The sequence below is a fragment of the Penicillium roqueforti genome (genome assembly GCF_015533775.1).
Source record: "Penicillium roqueforti strain LCP96 04111 chromosome Unknown scaffold_05, whole genome shotgun sequence".
NCBI lineage: Eukaryota > Fungi > Ascomycota > Eurotiomycetes > Eurotiales > Aspergillaceae > Penicillium > Penicillium roqueforti.
In genome coordinates, this window is record NW_024067569.1 from 218,830 (window position 1) to 239,599 (window position 20,770).

The following is a 20,770-nucleotide window of genomic DNA, read 5'->3' on the forward strand; positions in this document are numbered from 1 at the left end:
TCGGTCCCCGCCGAGAAAAAGTCGCCAAAAAAACACCATTTGTGATTCTTTTGTGACTCAAATTTGCCGACATCGACGCACCATGGTCCTCTAACTTACTCCCTGGCTCTAGCACCCTTCCTTGAACATGAAAACCCACGAGCCTCTTCGAATGAACCTTGATTTTGCCTGATATCTCCGTCGCATCTCCAACAATGGCCTCCGCGGGGTCCCAAGTGGCCGAGCTTGCCTCAAAGCTCTATGATGCATGCGTGAATGAGTTTGACCCCGATCACTTGTTCTATCAGAACGACTTCCTCAATCTCAAAGTGATCCCAAAGAACGACGTTGCGCTACTGCTAGAATGCACCCAGAGCCTCGTCAATCAAAATCTGTTTCGCCTCCTCCAAAAAGATGGAAAGCTCACATGGAAGCTCATTGACCGCGAGGATGCCGAGAAGTAGGAATTGCAGACACATCTCAGTCGATAAAGCACATAACTAACCCCTCCTCCTCTCCAGGCTCCGCAACCTTACCCCGGACGAGGCCATGGTCTACAATGTCATCCACTCCACAGAACGAACAGGCATCTGGGTGCGGCACATTGGAAACCGCACGAACCTGCACAAGTCGATCCTCGATCGATGCCTGAAATCCCTCGAAGGAAAAAACTACATCAAATCTCTCCACAATGTGAAATACCCCAGCCGCAAGATGTACATGTTGGCCGGGCTTGCTCCAAGTGAAGAGGTAACCGGAGGAGCCTGGTTTACGGACGGTGTACTGGATGCCAACTTCATCAACAGCGTCGCAGGGTACATCGAGTACACCGTGAGCCGGAAAAGCTGGTACGAAGTCCCCGCCTCAGACCGTAAGAAGCGCATCAAAACCGCCTCTGGCAAGGTGGACGTCAAGACCGATGAGAAAACCTACCTCCCCTACCCCCACGGCTACGCGGGATACCCGACCGTGGCGCAGATCGCCTCGGCAGTCAACGAAAGCGGCATCACGCCTGTCCGCCTGGGCGAAGAGAGCGTTGTGCAACTCCTCGAAATGCTCTGTTACGACAACAAGCTCGTCGCATTAGGCAACGGCGAGTGGTATAGATCTCTCAAAAGCCCCGACGCCGTAAAAGCGAACCAGTCCCGCAAGCCGCCCATCGAGGGCGACGATCTCTCCGTTGCAAACAAGCACCTCGTGAAGAACGGCATGACAGAAGCCCCTTGCGGCCAGTGCCCAGTGTTCCGGTTGTGCGCGCCAGGCGGCGCGGTAAGCCCCGAGACCTGCGAGTACTTCGATCCGTGGCTGAACAATGGGCTTGGGTTTTGAGTGGATTGGCGAGCAATGGCTTTTCCACGAATATCTAATTTCTGACTTTCGGCGCACTGTGTGCGCCTGTGTGCCAACATGTTTGCATGGAAGAAACAAAAAAAAGGGGATATGTGCATAGCGATGGCGTTTTCGACTTGATTTGGTTAGGCTCCGGCTCCCTGTGACCCTGGGGATATATTGGGCGCTGGATGGGCACGGCTTGGACATACGCTTGGCTATAGCTGGGAATGGATACCTAGGGTGGGATTTCTGCTTCTTGTCATCCTTTTCCCTTAGGGATTAGTATCAATTTTTGTCTAGAATGGGCAGAATATGAAATTGATTCCTTTGAAGCAGATTTAAATCATGCAGTAAAATTGGTAAGAAGTACATATCTTTGTCCAGTCCATCCCAACAAGTACAGAAACGCCATGGGTATATAAACCGTCATACAGATCATAGAAAAAGAACAGGATCACTTGCCTAGAGTACGTCTGCACTCGTCACAGTACCAAGTCCCAACCGGCTCGCGCGTCAAGCCAACACACTTCCAGTGGAACCACTCATAGGGACACTCATCATTGTCGCAAGCCACCATATCCCCATGACTAACAGTGCGACAGGTACAATAGACCTTCGAATCCTCATTACCCTCATCCTCGTCCTCATCATCGACATCCTCATCAGCAGCACCGTCACTCTTGTCGGAGTCCGATGTATCGGCACTGCTGAGCATGGAGTCATCATCCTCATCGCCCTCCCCATTGGGAGATTTCTTCGAAGCCTTGATACGACCACTAGCACTAGAAGAGCGCTTGATCGGCTTTCCGCTGGCAGTCTTCAGCTTCTTTACTTGATGGTGCGGTGCGACCTTTTTGGTTAATGCCTTCTTGATGCCCATGCTAGCACGAGGGCCGGCACTGCCTGCACGGCTGCCAGCCGGTGTGCCCGGCTTCGGTGTACCAGGGCCCATGGAGGACTGGCGAAGGTTCGACGAGGCTACGGGAAGGGTGTTGAGGGATGGGTTCAAGCGGCGGCGCTTGCTGTCCACTGCGCCAGCGGAGGATTCGCGTTGGCGTTGCTGAAGGTGCACGACAGCAGCAGCAGCGGGTGTGGCGGGTGCAGAGCTGCGTGCTGTGGTTTGTCCGAGCTGCGCTGCGGAACCGGTGACACGAGGTGCTGTGGATTGGTTCAAGCGCTGCGCAGCAGCCAGGATGGCATTCGCGTTTCCGGAAGTTGGGTTGAGGGGTGTTGAGTACGCGGTGGAGTCGGAGGGGGTGGAGTCAGGGAGGAAGATTTTGGGTGGGTTGCGGTATTTGTTTTTGGAGTCGAAGAGGGAAGGGAGAGGCGGGTCGTTGGTGAGGAGACCTTCGTTGACTAGATCGCGAATGCGCACGTCGAGTCGTTTGATCTGGCGATCAAGGAGGACGCATGCCTTCTCGCTAAGCTGGATCTTCTCGTTCTGCAGCTCGTGTGATTTATCCATATTTTGCAGAATAGTCTTGCTGTATGGCTCTTCCTTTGGGTTCGGTGTTAGACTGCCGTTCAGTTTGATGAACTTCTGAATGCTGCTGTCGCGCGAGTTGATTGTAGCGCGGCATTCCTGCATAAGCTTGTCCTTAGCCTGAATTTCCTCCATGAGGTGGTTGAGCTCAGCCGGGAGATTTGCCACATCGTGGACAAACTGCTCCAGAACAGTTGCGCAGTCCTCCGCACCGTGTGCCATTTTGGATTCGGTCGCAGGCTAGGTTGAAGGTGGCTCCTACCGGGATGCTGAGTGGTGATGTGCAGTTCAACCGGGTTCGATGGAAGCGCTTGTTTTGATACTGATCTTTTTGTGTCGATTATAAATGACCAGATGAACGCCTGGCCTGTACTCGCGTCGATATTTGGACACTTATCATTGGAAACAAATTGGTTGAAGTCGGAGGTATGCTGACTCATTAATGACTCATCTTCGGATCGGCGCCGTGAACGTCCGAAGTCTAGATGTTTGTTCCTACCTCGAACACTCCAGATTACTAGAGATACTGCCTATAATTTGGAGAGGGAATGCACTTTCTGAAAACGGATAATAGACCATGTATTAAGTGCTGGTTAGAACTGCGGTCTACGGCAGTCTCTAACCACCAGTGCGTCATATCAGATTTTGCCTACCGTCTAAATAGGTCAATATCATACTAATTCAAATGTTATAGGAAGCCCTTCTCTTGCCACCTTTGTATACATCTGGAAACTGTACTAAAAATTGACAACTTAACTCTTGCGGTATACCCTGCCTGCATGGCCTAATTATCGTTTCAACTATGGAATTGCGCGTTAAATGCTTTCACCCGAGTCCTTCGTCTCTTGAGTCTTGTACGTTATTCATCAAGCATTCAACTTGTGGATCCATTTTCTGGCTTCCAATGATAAATGGATTGAACCTCTAGGCTTCCATTGTCTGGTGTTAATCCCCGCTGGGAAGACTAAAGTGAATCTGGCGTGGCTGTTCGGTGCGGCCCGTTGTGGGGTAACCCGACCACACAACAACGGGATACTACTAGAAGGCACGAATATATTGTCCCAACAGCCTAGCGAAGACGGTTGCCTAGTGCGAGCTCCCTGGGGGCATCACGAAGAGGTAGTTTCCAAATCAATGACATATCCAGTACTCCGTATTTAAAGAGATGATGCGCTAAGCCTCGGGAGGGCCGCTTAGTCATCCTGCTCTGGAAACCCCCACTGCATTAGTTGATTAACTACAACTACTCCGTAGTCACGGAGTAGCTAACTAGTTAGGTAGGTCTAACTCGATACGTACACCTAGGTACCTAAGCGACAGAAGCGCATCAAGGGTCGCGACTATAACGCCCCATCTGTCCAAAGTCTTCAGGATATTCTTCAACTGATCAAGCCATGACCAAGCATCTAAATCGAAGTGAGTTTTCTGGTCTTCTTTTCTCACGCGTCGTCACCTCTAGAATGATATTGCTCGCACGCCCTGTCTCGATAATCCGCAAAATGCCTGACCCTTATGATTTGTTCGAGTACACGTCTGGGCGATGGATGTATGTTGCAGACTTACATCTTATCCATACTAAGCTGCTCTGCTGGTTTGCAACTCTAGCTACAATGACAGGTTGAGACATCGTGAGAGGGGACGTGTTTTTAACGTCTCTGGACTGAAGCGCCTTACTGCTCTAGCGATACAGCAGAATGGGGACGACGTCGTTGGTTTTTTGAAGCTTGCCGAAGGAGGCTTCAACCGAAATTTTCTGATCACCATGCGAGACGGCTTCCGATTTGTCGCACGAATTCCATACCCAGTTACTAAGCCTAAATCTCTCGTGGTCGCAAGCGAAGTTGTGAGACCCCCAGGTATGGAATGCCTAAGGGAATGCTGTATGTAATGGAGGATCGGGAAATAGAGACGAGAGTATACGCAGTGGTATATTAGAGAACTAATAGCTGCTTCTCCTAAGAAGTAGCATGCGAGGATAATATATAGGTTGTGGGTCATATGATAAGAAGGGGGCTGCGTAGGTAGTATATATGGCTCCTACGCAGTCTATAGTTCCCTACACACCCTGATAGGTATAATACCTCAGGTATCAGCCTTCTTAGTACTGGGGTCCTGATAATATCCCCCTCCTTATGGTATACGGTCCCCGTAGGCTTAGAATAGGAGAAAATAAGGGAGCAGCTTGGTCTATTAAAACCTATATATCTAAAAACCTCGTAGTAAGGGTAAAAAGGTATATAGGGAAAGGTATCTAGCGTTAATACTCCGAAATATAGGATATAGTATAATAAAGGGTATAGTATATATAATAAGGTAGTAGTGTGGTTATATAACTATACTAAGAAATTAGGTAGCTATAGTTTCTAACGAATATAGTATCTTAGTTAGCCTAGGAACTTAGGTATCTCCTATATATAAGGGTATAGCTAAGTAGTTATTTACTAGTAAGAGAATATAGTTAGGATAAAGGGGAATACTATATATATATATACCTAGGTTACCCCTAGTATCTTCTTCTCTTCTTTAACTCCCTATCTTATATACTTAGTAAGTATACCTAATTTATATTTCTATTAAATTTCTATTATACTTCTATTAAGATAATATTATTCTAATTAGGGTACTACTATTAGCTAGTAAATATAGTAAATATATCTTCGGATTTAGTAGTATTATATTCTATATAGTATACTAAGAAATTTTAATATTATATCTACCCCTTCCTTATAGAAAACGGCCTTATTTTTATATTTATATATTAACTATATTTATAAAATAGTAATAGTATATTACTATCCTATACTATCTTTCTCTAAGGAGGATAAATCTCTATATCTATAGGTATAATATTATCTTTTAATAAGCTATAGGCCTATAACTCTACCTCTATACTTAGAAACCCCTAAGCCTATTAAGGGGCTATTATCTTACTAGTAGTACTTTTTCTAGCTATAAAGCTACCTAGACTATAAGTATAAGACCCTTATAGGTTATACTAAATATATTTACTACTCTTCTATAAAGTATAGTTATATCCCTATAAGTTTTTTAACTATATTATTATAAGAAGGAATTTATTATTAATAATAGTATAGCTTCCTTCTAAGGTTTAGTCTACTATCTATACTACTCTTAATATATTACCTATATATACTTATATACCCTAAGTATATATTATTAAGTAGAATATTAAGCACTTAACCTATATAGCTAATAAGGCTAAAAAGGCCGCTACTATTATAGAAGCTATAGAGGTTATAGTAGTCGCTAAAGTTATTAGGGCCCTAAGAGTTATAAAGAATATAGGGGAAATCTCTAAAACTAAGGAATTCTTCGATATTTCTACTAATATTATAGAGAAAAGTATAGTTCTTAATATAGATATACCTAGTAATACTTTATTTATCCCTATAAACTTAGTCCCTACTTCCTAGGATACCCTAAGTATAGAGTCTATTTTACTACTCTATTACGTTTTTAATATTACTTTATTAGTATTTAAGTCTAATTAGATATAACGACCCTATCTATATCTATATATAAGTATAGGAAATATAGTACTAAATTTTAATCTATAATTAAAGCTTCTTATATTTTAGATATATATTCTTAGTCCTATTCTTCTTCGGTATTTTTACTACTATAGTTAACCTAGCCTTATAGTTATTAAGGGCCTTAGTATCCTTAACTATAGACTATAGTTCCTAGATTACTTTAACGTTATTATAGCTATACTACTTAACTAAGTAGGACTTATTTTTCTTACCTTAATAGGATAGGATATATTTAATCTTATACTTTACCTAATTATTAATCTTAATTAGTTTAGGAGTATTATCGTTAGTTAGAATATTACTATAATATAATTCTAATACTAATATATAGTATATTAGGTATAGTAATCTAAAATAGGGGGATAAATATAGCTTATATACTTATATACTAACCTTCTTAAGGATTAGAAATAGATCTAGTATTTTATAATCTAATTTCTTACTTAGTCTACCTATTTCTATATTCTTACTCTTAAGATAAACCTAATTACTAACCTTAAAGGATTTATCTATATAGTATTTATCTATATAGTACTTTATCGACTCTTTTACCTTAATAAGTCACTCTTTTATAAAGCTCCTTATTTCTTAGATTTCTTATACCCTCTATATAATATCTATATAGTACTCTTTAGGATACTCTTTAATACTATTTTAAATAAATAGGTTATATCCTATTAATACTTTATATAATAACTTTCTAGTTATACTATAAGTTATTATATTATATATAAATACTATAATAGGGAGCTAGTATACCTAGTTATCTTATTCCTAGTTAATATATAATTATAGGAAGTACTCTAATACCTAGTTTTAATATTTAGTCTATCTATTAGTTTAGGGGTAGAATATAGTAGATAACTAGTATTTAACTATAAAGAGAAAGTAGAAGGTCGATTAGAACTAGCTAGTAAAAAGGCTACCTCTATTACTTACTAGGTTCTTTAGTATACTAAAGATTAGGATTATATATTTATATAATAAATCTACTAACTTAGGTATATCAATTTCTTTTATATAAGGAAGATAAAGGGTATACTTTATAAATATATCTACTAAGACTAGTATTATATTATATACCTTACTATTCTACTATAATAGAGGTATTCTAGTAATAAAATCTATACTAAGCTACTTACTAAGCCTCTTAGGTACTAGTAATAGCTATAGTAATCTATATAGCTTATATCTATATACTAAATTATATTAATAATTTATATAGTTATATATATACTCCCTTATATCCTTTATAATTCTATACTAATAGAACTTATACTAGATAGCTTTAAGGGTATATTTACTAGTATAATAGCCCCCTTAGGGGTTATTATAGTATATCTTTATAATTTTATATAAGATTATAGTCTCTCTTAGGATATAAATATAGTTATTAAACCTAAGTAGCCTATCTAATATTAATCCTTAGGGTATATTACTTAGCTTTTATTTACTAATACTATCTTCCTCTATTTTTATATAGATATCCTATAATATTAGATTATAATCCTATATTATATAGAGTAATTCTACTATAGAGTTCTTTAGTACTAGTATATATACTATTTTACCTTAAAAAGCTCTTATAGCTATTAGATATAGTACTAGGGGGTCTAGAATTCCTATATCACCAGTAGTATAATACTTATCTATAATACTTATATTATAGGACTTATATATTATATTATTACAGTCTTCTACTATATTATATAGATAATTAGGTTTAAGTACTAATATTATATTAGCTACTATTATAGAGATATATAATTTTAGGTCTAATAATACTACGACCCTATATACTAGGGTAGAATATAACCTTTATATTACTTCTTTATTATTACTAAGACTCTTTTATAGCTTTTCCTAAAGAATAGGTAAAAGTAAGTTCTCTAAGAACTCCCTTTCCTTAGGTATATAGTCTAATTAATAACTAGGTATATTAGTAGGATTTAAGGTTCCTAAATAGTACTTAATAATAAAGTTAAATATAGTAAGCTTCTCTACCTACCTTACCTAATACTTAATTAACTCCTTTATAGATATAAAGTAATATAGATTAGTATAATTAGATAGTACTAATATAGGGAATTTACTACCCTTAAGATAGTATCTTTAATACTTAAATAATTTAATAATTATAAGTAATTCTAAATTATATATTTTATAGTATATTTTAGTACTAATTATCTTTCTAGACTAGAAAGTAATTAGGTACTAGTAGCCCTTAGAATCTAGCTATATAGTAATTACTACTATAGCGAATCCTAAAGTATTCAGCTTAATTTATATAGGTTTTTCTAGGTCGAAGTAGAATAATATAGGTATACTTAAGAAATATCTCTTTATTTCTTTAAAAGTAGCCTATACTTTAGATATAAAGATAAAACCTTACTTTTAATAATTTATACCCTTTCTCTTTAAGGTACCCTTTATTAATTTAGATAGGGGTATAGTAATATATAAGTAATTCTTAATAAATTACTAGTAGAAGTTCCTAAACCTAATAAATTATTATATATTATATAAGTACTATAGCTTTAGCTATTTTATAATAGTATAAATTCTCTCTAGTTCTATAGATATACCCTTAGGTATAATTAAGAAGCTAAAGAAAGTTACTAACTTTATATAAAAGGTATATTTTACTATCTTTATATATAACTTATATATATATAGTCTATTTAGTACCTTATATATATTATATATATACTACTTCTTAGTTTATAAATAAATAAGGATATTATTAAGGTATATAATATAGTAGATATTAAGTAGATCGCTTAATACTCTATTAATATATAACTAAAAGGTTATAGGTATATTTACTAATCTAAATAATATAACTATATACTTAAAATAACTATATTAGGTCTAAAATATAGTCTTCTATTTATTACCCTTATAAATTTAGATATAATAGTATATATCTTTTAAATTAAATTATATAAAGATCTTTATATTAGATAGTTAATCTATAGTCTCACTAATTAATAGTAGGGAATACTAGTTCTTAAGAATTAATATATTAAGTCCCTAGTAGTCTATATATAGATATAATTTTCTATCCTTCTTTAGTATAAATAAAATAGGTATACCTATTAGGCTCTATAATAGCCTAATCTAGCCTTTCTTAATATATTCTTTAATATAATCTTAGAGTACTATAAGTTCTATCTTAGAAAGAGGGTAGATTAGCTTATAGGGAATTTATTTACCTACTTCTATCTTAATAGTATAGTTATACTTATTACTTTCTAGTAATTTCCCTATTTCTTTAGGATTAAAGATATTAGCCTAGTCTAAATACTAGATAGGTAAAGCTTTCTCTATACCCTTTACTATAGTAAAGAGTAGGATAGGCTTACCTTTTATAATTAGATAAAGATATACTATAAGTATAAGGGCCTTATAGAGAATCTCTTATATAAAGGCTACTATAGTTATTTTCTTAATCTTTTTATTAGATAAGTAATAATACTATACCTAGTTTTTCTAATTAATATTAGGATTAATAGCTTCTAGCTAATTAAATCTAATAATTAGGTTATAGCCTATTATTTTAATTACTTTATAGGAAAGTATATATTAGTATACTATACCCTTACTATCTTATAGCTTACTATTTAGCTTATAGGAGCTATAGGAATAGACTATATAGCTATCTATAGCTATAATAGGTTTTAGGAAGCCTATATCTATATATAGAAGGTACTATTTAACCTAGTTCTAGTTTATAAAGGTCTTTTTAACTCTACTATTAATTAGGGCCTATATAGTTTACTCCCTATTATTAGTTTTAATACTAACTTTATAAGTAAAAGTAAGTTTTAACTTATACTTAATACTATTAAACCCTAATACTACTAATACTATAAGCGCTAGGGTAATTAGTTTTTTAATTATAAATCCCTTTTAGTCTCTTTATAGGTATCTATATAGTAGCCTAACTTTCTATATTTAAAGTAGTTACTATAGGAAATACTATTAGGATTTATTTTTTATTTATTATACTTATACTTCTTATTAAGTTTATTACCCTACTTATCCTTACCTTTAGTTTTAAACCTATCCTTATATTTCTTTATTCCTAATATAAATAAGGTATAAAAGCTAAGACTAGTATCTAGGCTTAGATCTAATTTAGTAGTATTATTCTTACCACTATTAGTACTTTTCTCTTTCTATATATAAAGTAATTTCTACTAGTTAGGGATTTAACTTTCTACTATAGAAAGGTATCTAATATATACTTTATATATTTCTAGCTTTATAAGTTATTTTAATAACTTAGTATAAATTATATCGATTACTTTAGCCTAAAGGTACTCCTTCTAGTACTATTAACTATATAGATACTTTAGATAATAATAGATAGCGTTAAACTATATTATAAATATCTATATAGATTAATATTACTTCTATTATAGAATACTATACTCTAATATACTATTTTAGTAGATATTTTAAGGATTATTTATAAGATATAGGTAGAAGTCCTAGAAGTCTTACTAGGTAGTAGGCTCTTTAAATATCTTTATATAAGACTACTAATTATTATTTCTCTAATTATCTAGTTATTCGACTATAGCCTCTACCTTATATAGGCTAAAGTTATACTATTACTAGTACTTATTAAAGTATAACTAAAGTTAGTTAATAAAGGTATAGTATTCCTAGGTTATATTTCTATAGAATAGTTTAATATTTATAGACTCTCTTAGTATATAAATATAGTATTTTTTAATAACCTATAGTATAATATAGTTATTTATATTTATTAGAGTAGGAGGCTTCGCTTATTCTAGGATTTCTAATTCTATAAGGAGGTTTTAGTATTCCTCTCTTACCTTAGTTTCTTTAATATATTTCCTTAATTAATCGAGGGTTAATAAGGAGGGGTTTATAGGGTACTACGCTAGTATTAGGTCTAGTAGTATAGTAGTTTCCTATATTAACTCTAAGGTATCTATAGGAGGATTATTTATAGTAGGAGGAAGGGTTTAATTAGTTAAAGCCTATTCGTTAGACTGTAGTATTATAGGGAGTCCCTATAACCTTATATTATAAAGGTTCGATATAATATAAACTAGTATAAACAAGGGGTAGTCTCTATTAGGCAATCTAAGTATTTAAGAGCTATTAGAACTATAAGACCCCTAGGTATAGAATGCCTAAGGGAATACTGTATATAATAGAGGATCGGGAAATAGAGATAAGAGTATACGCAGTGGTATATTAGAGAACTAATAGCTGCTTCTCCTAAGAAGTAGTATACGAGGATAATATATAGGTTATAGGTCATATAATAAGAAGGGGGCTGTGTAGGCAGCACATATGGCTCCTATGCAGTCCACAGTTCCCCACGCACCCTGACAGGTGCAATACCTCAGGCATCAGCCTTCTTAGTACTGGGGTCCTGACAGAAGTCCATTCTGCAGGTACAGGATATATCTTTATGAAACTTGTCCAAGGAAACCCTAGGTGATGTGTGGTATGCTTTGTCTGAACAGGAGAGAAGAACAATAGTGACAAAATTTGTGCAATTGGAGGCTCGTCTATTTAACTTACAATTTCCAGTAAACAGAAGCCTCTATTACTACGACGATTTACCGGATAGAGACAGCCGAATCATTACCCTAAGCCTAGACTGGATACAGCGCTTCTGTATTAGCCCTGATACTTCACTACGATTATAGTATAGGAAAAGACTTAATCTATCGGTTAAATGAGGACTATATAAGTATCCCTCAGATCAAGCCTTTCAGAAAAGATGTCCTAAGCTTAGGAAGATCGAGATTCTCTAGCGGTCCTTACTACCGGTACCTTAAAAGAGATTGTATATCTTAAGAAATTTAGGCGGGCTCTTAAACCCTTTCAGCGTCTTTACCGAGAGCTATATAGTTACTAAGCTCAGTCCTACTTTAATCATATCATAGCTCTATAAAATTACCTCTAGATTACTCCTTATCTTATACCGCGAGACTGTCTAGCCCTCTAACGTCCTATTATATAATATCCCGATCTTTAACCAAATAATATATTTATTTCTAATAATATAGAAATCAAAGGGATAATTGATTGGCAGTATACCACAATTATTCTGTTATTCCTTTAATATACTATTCCCGATAGTCTACAAAACTATAGTAATAAAGTTTCGGAATCACTACGAATCCCAACTTTACCGAATAATAATTTCAATGATATGATAGATATAGAAAAATTCTAGTAAGTAGAAACTCTACGCAGACGTTAACTTGACTATCTCTGTATCAAAATGATAGTAGATATTAATCTAGGGTATTACAATACCTTGATTAGTACTTTACGACGACGTCTTTTCCATCACGCTAGTGACCCATAGGACGGTGACAATATAACATTGAAAGCAGATCTAGTTACTCTGTTTAGTAAGTAGGCGGAGGTGAGCCATAGCGCGAAGGCACCCTGTCCAATTTCTTTTACAGATAATGAGTTGATTGAATGTCTGCGACTGGAACGGGCGCAGTCGGAAGCTGATACGCAGTTCCAGGCTTGCCAGGAAGCTGTTGGAGTTGGTCATGAGGGGTGGGTAACTACCTATTGCACACTATGACGAAGCAAAAGCACGCGAGAGAAAATTGAGAGCGGACGCTCTTGATATGGCGGAAACGGAGGAGAGAACAAGGATTCAAGAAAACTGGATTTTCGATGACTTTAGCGAGGACGATTACACCTAAGGACCCCTCTACTTAGTTATTTTTAGTCCTGTCTGCCTGCCTTTCGTTCAATTATCAATTGAATCTGTCGCTCAGAGAAATGATTGCCGAATATTACTTTGCGTGTTCATATCCAGAAAATCTTATCTGTTCTACCTATACTATTAGGCTTTCAATACCCTGCAATAAAAAAAAGACCCCGCCACAATTAATCTACCGAGGCTGACAACTTCTTCAGACTTCGAATCCCTGGCCCTGCTTGGACAATGGCCTTTCGTATTCACAAACTCTCCCCTCTTCTAGTCCGGCCACCAGCGTTAAATCCTGGCCAGTCATTGGCCAGAGGCATGAGGGCAGCACATCACAGTGCAACTTGCATCCAACCAACCAACATCGTCAGTTACGCGCCCGAGTTCCAGGATGGAATCTGCACTGCTGATCGAATTGACCGGCTTAAAAGAATGCCATAGCCACCTCGAGGCAGATTTCTTCTCTTTTTTCTTCTTCAGCGAGCGTTTGTTGTGTTTCTCTGTCCTATTCGAGTTATCCTGAGCACTGGTTGCCTGGACTTTTGTTTCTTTCTTTATCTTCTATACTATTCTAATATTCTTTACCCTTTCTACCCTCAAACGAGCTGTGCTCTTTGAGATATACTTGCTACGGATTTCCTCGGATTTTACAACTATTTACAGTCTACCTGTCGCCGGTCGACTTGATTTCGCTGTTCAACAGACATCTACAACAAACCCTTTAATATAATCTCGCTCGATTATCTTCTTCTTTGTCGGACCGGTTCCCCAAAGATCAAAGAGTCCAATATCCCGACTTGACAATCAAACTCTGGCAGTTTTAGATTGTTCTAACTATACGATACTCTTGATCTTCTGCTCCCTACGACACCTTTTTTTTTAAACAACTTTTTTTTTTGATACATTTGATTCATCATGGCCGCCGTTCAACTCAAGTTCTCCCTCCGGACCTCGTCCAACGTCAAGACCGTCCACCTGGTCGGTTCATGGGACAACTACCAACGCCAGATCCCCCTCTCCAGCGAAGGCAAGCCCGGCGCCTGGGTCGGCAAGTTCCGCTTCCAGACCTCCATGCTCCAACTCGGAGGCCGCTACTGGTACTACTACATGATGGACGGGTACCACGTATCGCACGACCCCGCCGTCGAATACACCGTCGAGCCAACCACCGGCCGCAAGCTCAACATCCTCGATGTCCCCGGCGGCAAGCCCACCAGCCGGTCCTCCGCCCCGAAGACCAGCCGCGCCGACGTCGTGACCGGTCGCGCCCTGTCCCCCTCGCGCATCCAGCACCCCAAGCCAACCAAGAACTACGCCTCGCGCCAACTCCGCGAAGCAGACTTCCCCCCGACTGTCGACGAGCTGACCCGCCGCTTCGCCGGCTCCCGTCTGTCAGACGAGTACTCGTACTCGAACAGCCCGCCCAGCTCGGCCGGGTCGTCTGTTTCGTCGCGGTCGTCGTCGGGCTCGACTTCGCCTTCCTCGCTCTCGTCTATGAGCGACCCGCCCGTGCACTGCCGCTGCCAGCGCTACGGTATCACCCGCAAGGGCGACCGTGTCAAGCTTGACTGTGGTGGTACCCGCTGTGGATACCAGTCTTCTGATGACAGCTGTTCGGAGTCTGATTGCGAGAGTGATGAGGAGTACCGCCGTGCTCGCAATGCCGTTCGTCGTCAGGGTATTGTTGTCCGCCGGTAGATGGTGTTTCTCCGGCAGGTCCTGGACCTCGCTAGGTTGTTTGCTCTATTTGTTCTTTCGCTTGACTTTTTCCGGTCTGGTGAGACTTGGTCATTGCGTTTGTTTTGTGTTTTTTTTCTTTTCTGAAAATGATAAACCAAAAACAGCCCGCACCGCAGGTGTACTGGTTTCACGCTGCGGTTGGGCGGGGATGATAATGGTGTGGTGAGAGGAAGAAGAAGACATTGATCCCAATACATCGATGTAGACAACGTCCACCCTGGATCATCCGATCCAGCCTCGTGGACTCCGACAAGCTTATCTTGCGCCGGTCAATGTGACCAGCACAAGCCATAAGATGACAAGATCTGTCCTGGGCCTCCTAGACCCAAAGGGGGCCTGACCAAGACAAACGGTATCTCGTCAACCAAAGAACATCGCCGCGATGTCATGGACTTGTTCATGCTTTGGTTTAGGTCTTACTCTGAGATATCAATGAATAATGAGATACGACCTGCATCTATGTTCACTGTAAATTATGATCCGTAATTGTAGCTGCAAACAGACAAGATGGGTTGTCGGTAGCAGGAAACAGGGTGTCGGGTTTATTTATGACTCTCCTGGGAAAACCACACGTAAAGTGATTCAATTCAAGTATGTAGGGCCGGTTATTCTAATGCGATGGCCAACGATCCTCCGAGACGCCGTGAAACAGGCCAAGCAGATGCGCATTTTTCCAGCAAGATCATTAAAGTACAAATGTAAAGTATTGAGCAACCTAATCAACGCACCGAAACCCCAGAGCGATCGGTGAACATCCGAGCGGCAATGTTCATGGAGGCCAGCTCTTGGAACAAAAGCTTGGCGGCGTAGGGAATATGGACTTGCGAGATACGGTGCTTGTTGTTGCAAAGACGGCACTCGAAGAGACCCTTCTTCAGTTTTCTAGAAAAACGGTTAGTTTTCTGTGTGACGAAAATGTATAAATGAAGAATTGGAATACTCACGCAACTGGTGTCATCAGGCCGCAGTCGTCGCAAATATGAACACGGAACGGATCAGATACGTCAAAGAGACGCTCCTTGAGGAAAGCACTGGCGCCGTGGGCGATCATACAATCACGCTCCATCTCTCCGAAACGAAGACCACCGTCACGAGCACGACCCTCCACAGGCTGGCGAGTGAGAATCTGAGTAGGACCACGAGCACGAGCGTGGATCTTGTCGTCCACCATGTGGCGCAGACGCTGGTAATAGGTGGGACCCAGGAACACCTGCGCCACCATCTTGCGACCAGTGTGGCCGTTGAACATAACCTCGAAGCCACGCGACTGGTAGCCGTGCTCGCGCAGCAGGCGGGACACTGAGTCGACAGTGACATCGGTGAAAGGAGTAGCATCACCCTCGAATCCACGAAGAGCAGAAACCTTACTGAGCTGACATTCGATCAAATGAGCAATAGTCATACGGGACGGAATAGCGTGGGGGTTAATAATCAGATCCGGAACGACACCTTCCCGGGTGAAAGGCATATCTTCCTGTCGATAGGTGATACCGATGGTACCCTTCTGACCATGACGAGAGGCGAACTTGTCACCAATCTGGGGGATCTTGGTGGTACGCATGCGAACCTTGACGAACTTCAGATCGTCATTACCAGTGGAGATCAGCACCTGATCAACGATGCCGTTCTCGGTGCTGCGCAGGGGCGTCGACACATCAATCTTTGTGTGTGCCTTGGTACGCTGACCGAGCTCCTCCGCATCAGCAGCCAACGGAGCTGTCTTGCCGATGATAATATCTTCTCCAGAGACACGCACACCGGGAGCGACGATACCGTCCTCGTCCAACTTGTCATAAGTACCCTTGCGCATGCCAAGGGTGTCAATCCGCATAGGTTTCTCGAATCTCTCAACAACTTGCAGTCCCACCATCTTCTCGGTGTCCGCGTAGGTGCGGTAGAAAAGACTGCGGAACAGACCACGGTCGATACTGCTCTGGTTCATGATAACGGAATCTTCCTGATTGTAACCAGAGTAAGTTGCAATAGCGACAATAGCATTCTGACCGGCGGGCAACTCTCGGAAGCGCAGGAACTCCATTGACCGGGTGGTGGCCAAAGGCTTTTGCGGGTAGTAGAGAATATTGGCCATGGTCTCCATGCGCTGCGAAAAGTTCGTCAAGAATACACCCATGGCTTGTTTGCCCATAGCAGACTGATATGTGTTACGCGGCGACTGGTTGTGATCCGGGAAAGGAATAATACTAGCACAGACACCCAAGATCATACTAGGGTGGATTTCACAGTGTGTCCAGGTGTGGGCGCGCTGGCTGAGAATGGACCGAACACGCTTGTTGGGGTCGCTCGTTTCGTCCTCGGGCAGAGCGTAACCAGCCTGAAGCTGTCGAGAGATCTCGAGATCCTCGGGGGTCATGACAATCATGATGGTTTCCTCTTCTTCGGCGTCGACATACTCAACTGCTCCGGAACGTACCAGACCATCCCATCCGAAGTATTGTTCACGGCGTTCTTCTGGGCCCAAGTCCGGTGGCAAGTCTTTGTCGGCCTCCAGCTTCCGAATGTGTTCCTTGTTAAGGACCAACCCGCCCGAGTTCTCACTCTTGGGGTCATTATCGATAACGAAGAGTGGCCGGCAGACACGTCCTGTATCGGTGAAAATTTTGAACTCCCGTTCACGAATATCACGAATCAAACTGACTTCATGGGAGATCATGTTTCGTCGACGCAAATTCTGCATTGTCGTAACAAGATGAGAAGGGTCCCGGTGGATACCCACCCAGACGCCATTAACAAACACTTTGGTCGCATTGGGAGTGACTTGGGGTTCAAACTCCTCAAGCACTTCCATGTTGCGCTGAATCATAAAGTCCACGATGGGTTCGGCGGGTGTACCGACAGTGATGTAGCACATCAATGCCAGGTTCTTGACCAGACCACAAGCTTGACCTTCAGGTGTCTCGGCTGGACAAACCAGGCCCCAATGAGTGTTATGGAGCTGGCGGGGTTTGGCAATCTTTCCGTCTCTGCCGATGGGTGTGTTCGTCCGGCGCAGATGAGACAGGGACGAGGAAAATGTGTAACGACTCAGCACCTGGGATACACCAGCCTTGGCAGAAGCCGCCTTCTTCTGCTCGCCCCAGTTACCAGTAGCAAGAGCATACTTCAATCCGCCGGTCAATGTGCTAGCCTTGATACCAATGTTGAGATAAATCTCGCGATTGGTCTCAACGCATCGCTGCACGTAACGCTGAAGATCCTTTGTGACTCGCGTGAAAAGAGTCCGGAAAAGACTTGCCAAAAGTGGACCAGCCAGATCGAGTCGCTTCTTTCCGAAGTGGTCACGGTCATCAACATCACGGCGACCCAAAGCACATTGAAGAAGTCGGTGCACCATATACCCAAGGAAGAAAGCTTTGCGGGTTTCGCTGCCCTCGCTCTGCGAAATGTGAGGCAGCAATTCCTTCTGCATGATATCCCGAGCGTAGCGCACACGACGATCGTGGTTCAGGTTCGTCTGTGACGATCCACGCTTGGCAATGAAATCCAGGGCAACTTCACGGTCTTGGATGACAAAGCCCTCCTCAATACACGGCTTCAACATCTCCAGCATGGGGGTATCGTTGCGGTCATAACAAATGTGGTTGAGAATATCTTCATCGGAAACGACGCCCAGCGCACGGAAAACGACGACGATTGGAATATCGGCCTTGACATATGGGAGCGTCGAGCGAATCGTCGGGCCAAATCCTCCTTTGGCGCTGTCACCCTTGGCAAAAAGCTTCAGCGTAAGCGACGAAAGCATACGTGAGCCCTTCTCGACTGCACTTCGAATTTCGGCGATGTATGGTGTCGGGCTGGGGGGTGCCTTCTTGAAGACTTGGACGATGTTGCCCGCACTGCGCTCCTGTGCGATCAAAACCTTCTCACTTCCGTTAATGACGAAGTAGCCGCCAGAGTCATAGGGGCACTCATTCCAAGCATAGAGTGACGCTTCGTTCAAATCCTTGAGGATACAGTACTTAGATTTCAGCATAATGGGCATCTTTCCGATAAAAACTGTTTCCTCCTTCATCTGCTCCTGGGGCAGCTGCTTCGTTTCCCAATCGAGGTATGTACCTTGAGTCTTTGGATCACTCTCGCCCTCATTATCGTCGTCGTCGTTGGGCTTGCCCATCTTCTCACGACCTTCCATAATCTTCTTTGTGACACCGAGGTAAAGTGGGGAAGCGTAAGTAAGGTTTCGTAGACGAGCTTCCTGAGGCAACATGATCGTGGTCGCACCATCGCCTTCTGTGACGGATGGGCGCGAAAGCATGACAGTGCCAAATTTGAGCTCATACCGGCGCACAACGATCGGTTCGACTTCGTCTTCGGAGGGGGGGAGTGTTTGGTCGAGAACCACCTGGCCTTGCTCCTCCACAAGCTCCTGCATGGTCGAAGAGATGAATTCATCGAATGAATCCAACTGCTGGGAGACAAGACCCTTCGAGTCAAAGAAGGACGAAATCACCGTCCAGCAATCCTCAGAGGTGATGCCCTCGTCCGCCTCATCGTAAAAATCCTCCTCGTATGTCTCCTCGTATTCCACCATGGTTGCGATAAATTGAGGTTAGGTGTTGATTAAGATAATGAGGATCGGAGGTGTAGGAAGGTAGAAAAGCGCAAGGCGCGTCGGCGTAGGAGCTTCGCAATAATCGCCCAACGCACTGCAACGCTCGCCTGACAGTTTTCGAAAGTGGGGTTGTTATGAAGTCAAGGAGTCAGAGACAGATGCAAAAAGCAAGGCTGACAAACTGGGGGGGATGAAAGAGAGGCTCCCCGACAATATTCCGATGAAGGGACTGATCTCCAGATGTCTGGATGCTTCTCAGCCATGCGCTAGTCTCGATGAGGTAGATGCACGTGATCATACCTCACCGCCCTAGCAATATGGTCGTGGATGCACGTGACTATCCATGACCGCCAAGCCACTTGGCGCAATGTTTCATCAACAACATAATTTTTGTATACCTACCACAGTTTATTCATTGCCATCACCCCAAATATGACTAAATAAACCCAAGAATTGGAAGATCGCATTGGAATTGCCTTGCGATCATACTCTGAAAATGATAAACCAATCGCCAAATTGGCGCGGGAATTCAATGTTCCGTACCAGTTGTTGCGCGGTCGGATCAATGGTGCAAAATCGCAAAAAGGCCGTACAGGCACCCACAAAGCATTGGATGCTGAGCAAGAGGAGGCGGTAATTCAGTGGATGCGTACCTTGGATAATGCCTGCCGACATGATTCACGACTATGCTACCTCGATTCTTAGTCGCCATAAGATCGAGTGGAAGCTCGGTTACAATTGGGCGTACAGATTTATCAAGCGTCTCCCCGACAACTGCCTCTATACAAAGGGGCCAGGGGCGAAAGCGAAGGGCCGGATATAAAACCGAAATCAGCCCACGGCTAACTCTTCATTGTCTACGGAGAAGTCTGATGATAGCGCGGCACCACCAGAACTCCTCGACTACGCCTGCAATTCCCTACGCGATGGATCCATCGACCTCAACCAGCGAAAGCGAACACGCACTCGCCATAACTGTGTCGAAGTACGCCACCCGGCGCGCAAGTGTTGCGCGTCGAGGACGGAAACAGACAAGAAACGGATCAAGTCGTTAGGTTGTGCGGTAACGCAACGAAGGGGAGATCATAATAAAGAGCACTGGAGTTTGAAATCATGTATTTTGACGAATTGTATCGAGTCGTGGTAGTCGCAGGATCGTCGAAAGGTTGAGTTCATCTTATCCATACAAAAAGTTGTCAGGCGCATTCCCTGACCCCTTAGGTACATACATACCCATTCTCCATAACGGACAATGGGACGTATTCCTGTTAAGGAATATTAAATATCTTGGATTCATACTTCGATTTCATATAATCATGTTGACATCTTCTAGTTCGGAATTCTGAACTGATTCGGTCGTACATGAGCTGGAATTTTCTACCTGT

The 20,770-nt window shown here is 41.6% G+C and overlaps 4 protein-coding genes across 4 annotated transcripts; 2 read left to right on the plus strand and 2 right to left on the minus strand.

Annotated features, from left to right (window-relative positions):
• Nucleotides 1–194: 194 nt before the first annotated feature.
• LCP9604111_3285 (RPC34 RNA polymerase subunit family protein) lies at nt 195–1,308 on the plus strand (the record flags this gene model as incomplete). The annotated part of the gene is made up of 2 exons (XM_039070856.1): nt 195–439; nt 501–1,308. 2 exons carry the CDS (start codon nt 195–197, stop codon nt 1,306–1,308), a joined length of 1,053 nt encoding a protein of 350 aa, XP_038930552.1.
• A 457-nt stretch (nt 1,309–1,765) lies between these two features.
• Nucleotides 1,766–3,016, minus strand: LCP9604111_3286 (putative PHD finger domain protein; the record flags this gene model as incomplete). The annotated part of the gene is made up of 1 exon (XM_039070857.1): nt 1,766–3,016. The coding sequence occupies one exon, from the start codon at nt 3,014–3,016 to the stop codon at nt 1,766–1,768; it is 1,251 nt and encodes a 416-aa protein (XP_038930553.1).
• Nucleotides 3,017–13,990: 10,974 nt separating this feature from the next.
• Nucleotides 13,991–14,773, plus strand: esdC (GTP-binding protein EsdC; the record flags this gene model as incomplete). The annotated part of the gene is made up of 1 exon (XM_039070858.1): nt 13,991–14,773. One exon carries the CDS (start codon nt 13,991–13,993, stop codon nt 14,771–14,773), a length of 783 nt encoding a protein of 260 aa, XP_038930554.1.
• A 761-nt stretch (nt 14,774–15,534) lies between these two features.
• LCP9604111_3288 (DNA-directed RNA polymerase II subunit RPB2) lies at nt 15,535–19,364 on the minus strand (the record flags this gene model as incomplete). The annotated part of the gene is made up of 2 exons (XM_039070859.1): nt 15,535–15,697; nt 15,760–19,364. 2 exons carry the CDS (start codon nt 19,362–19,364, stop codon nt 15,535–15,537), a joined length of 3,768 nt encoding a protein of 1,255 aa, XP_038930555.1.
• Between the last annotated feature and the right edge of the window lie 1,406 nt (nt 19,365–20,770).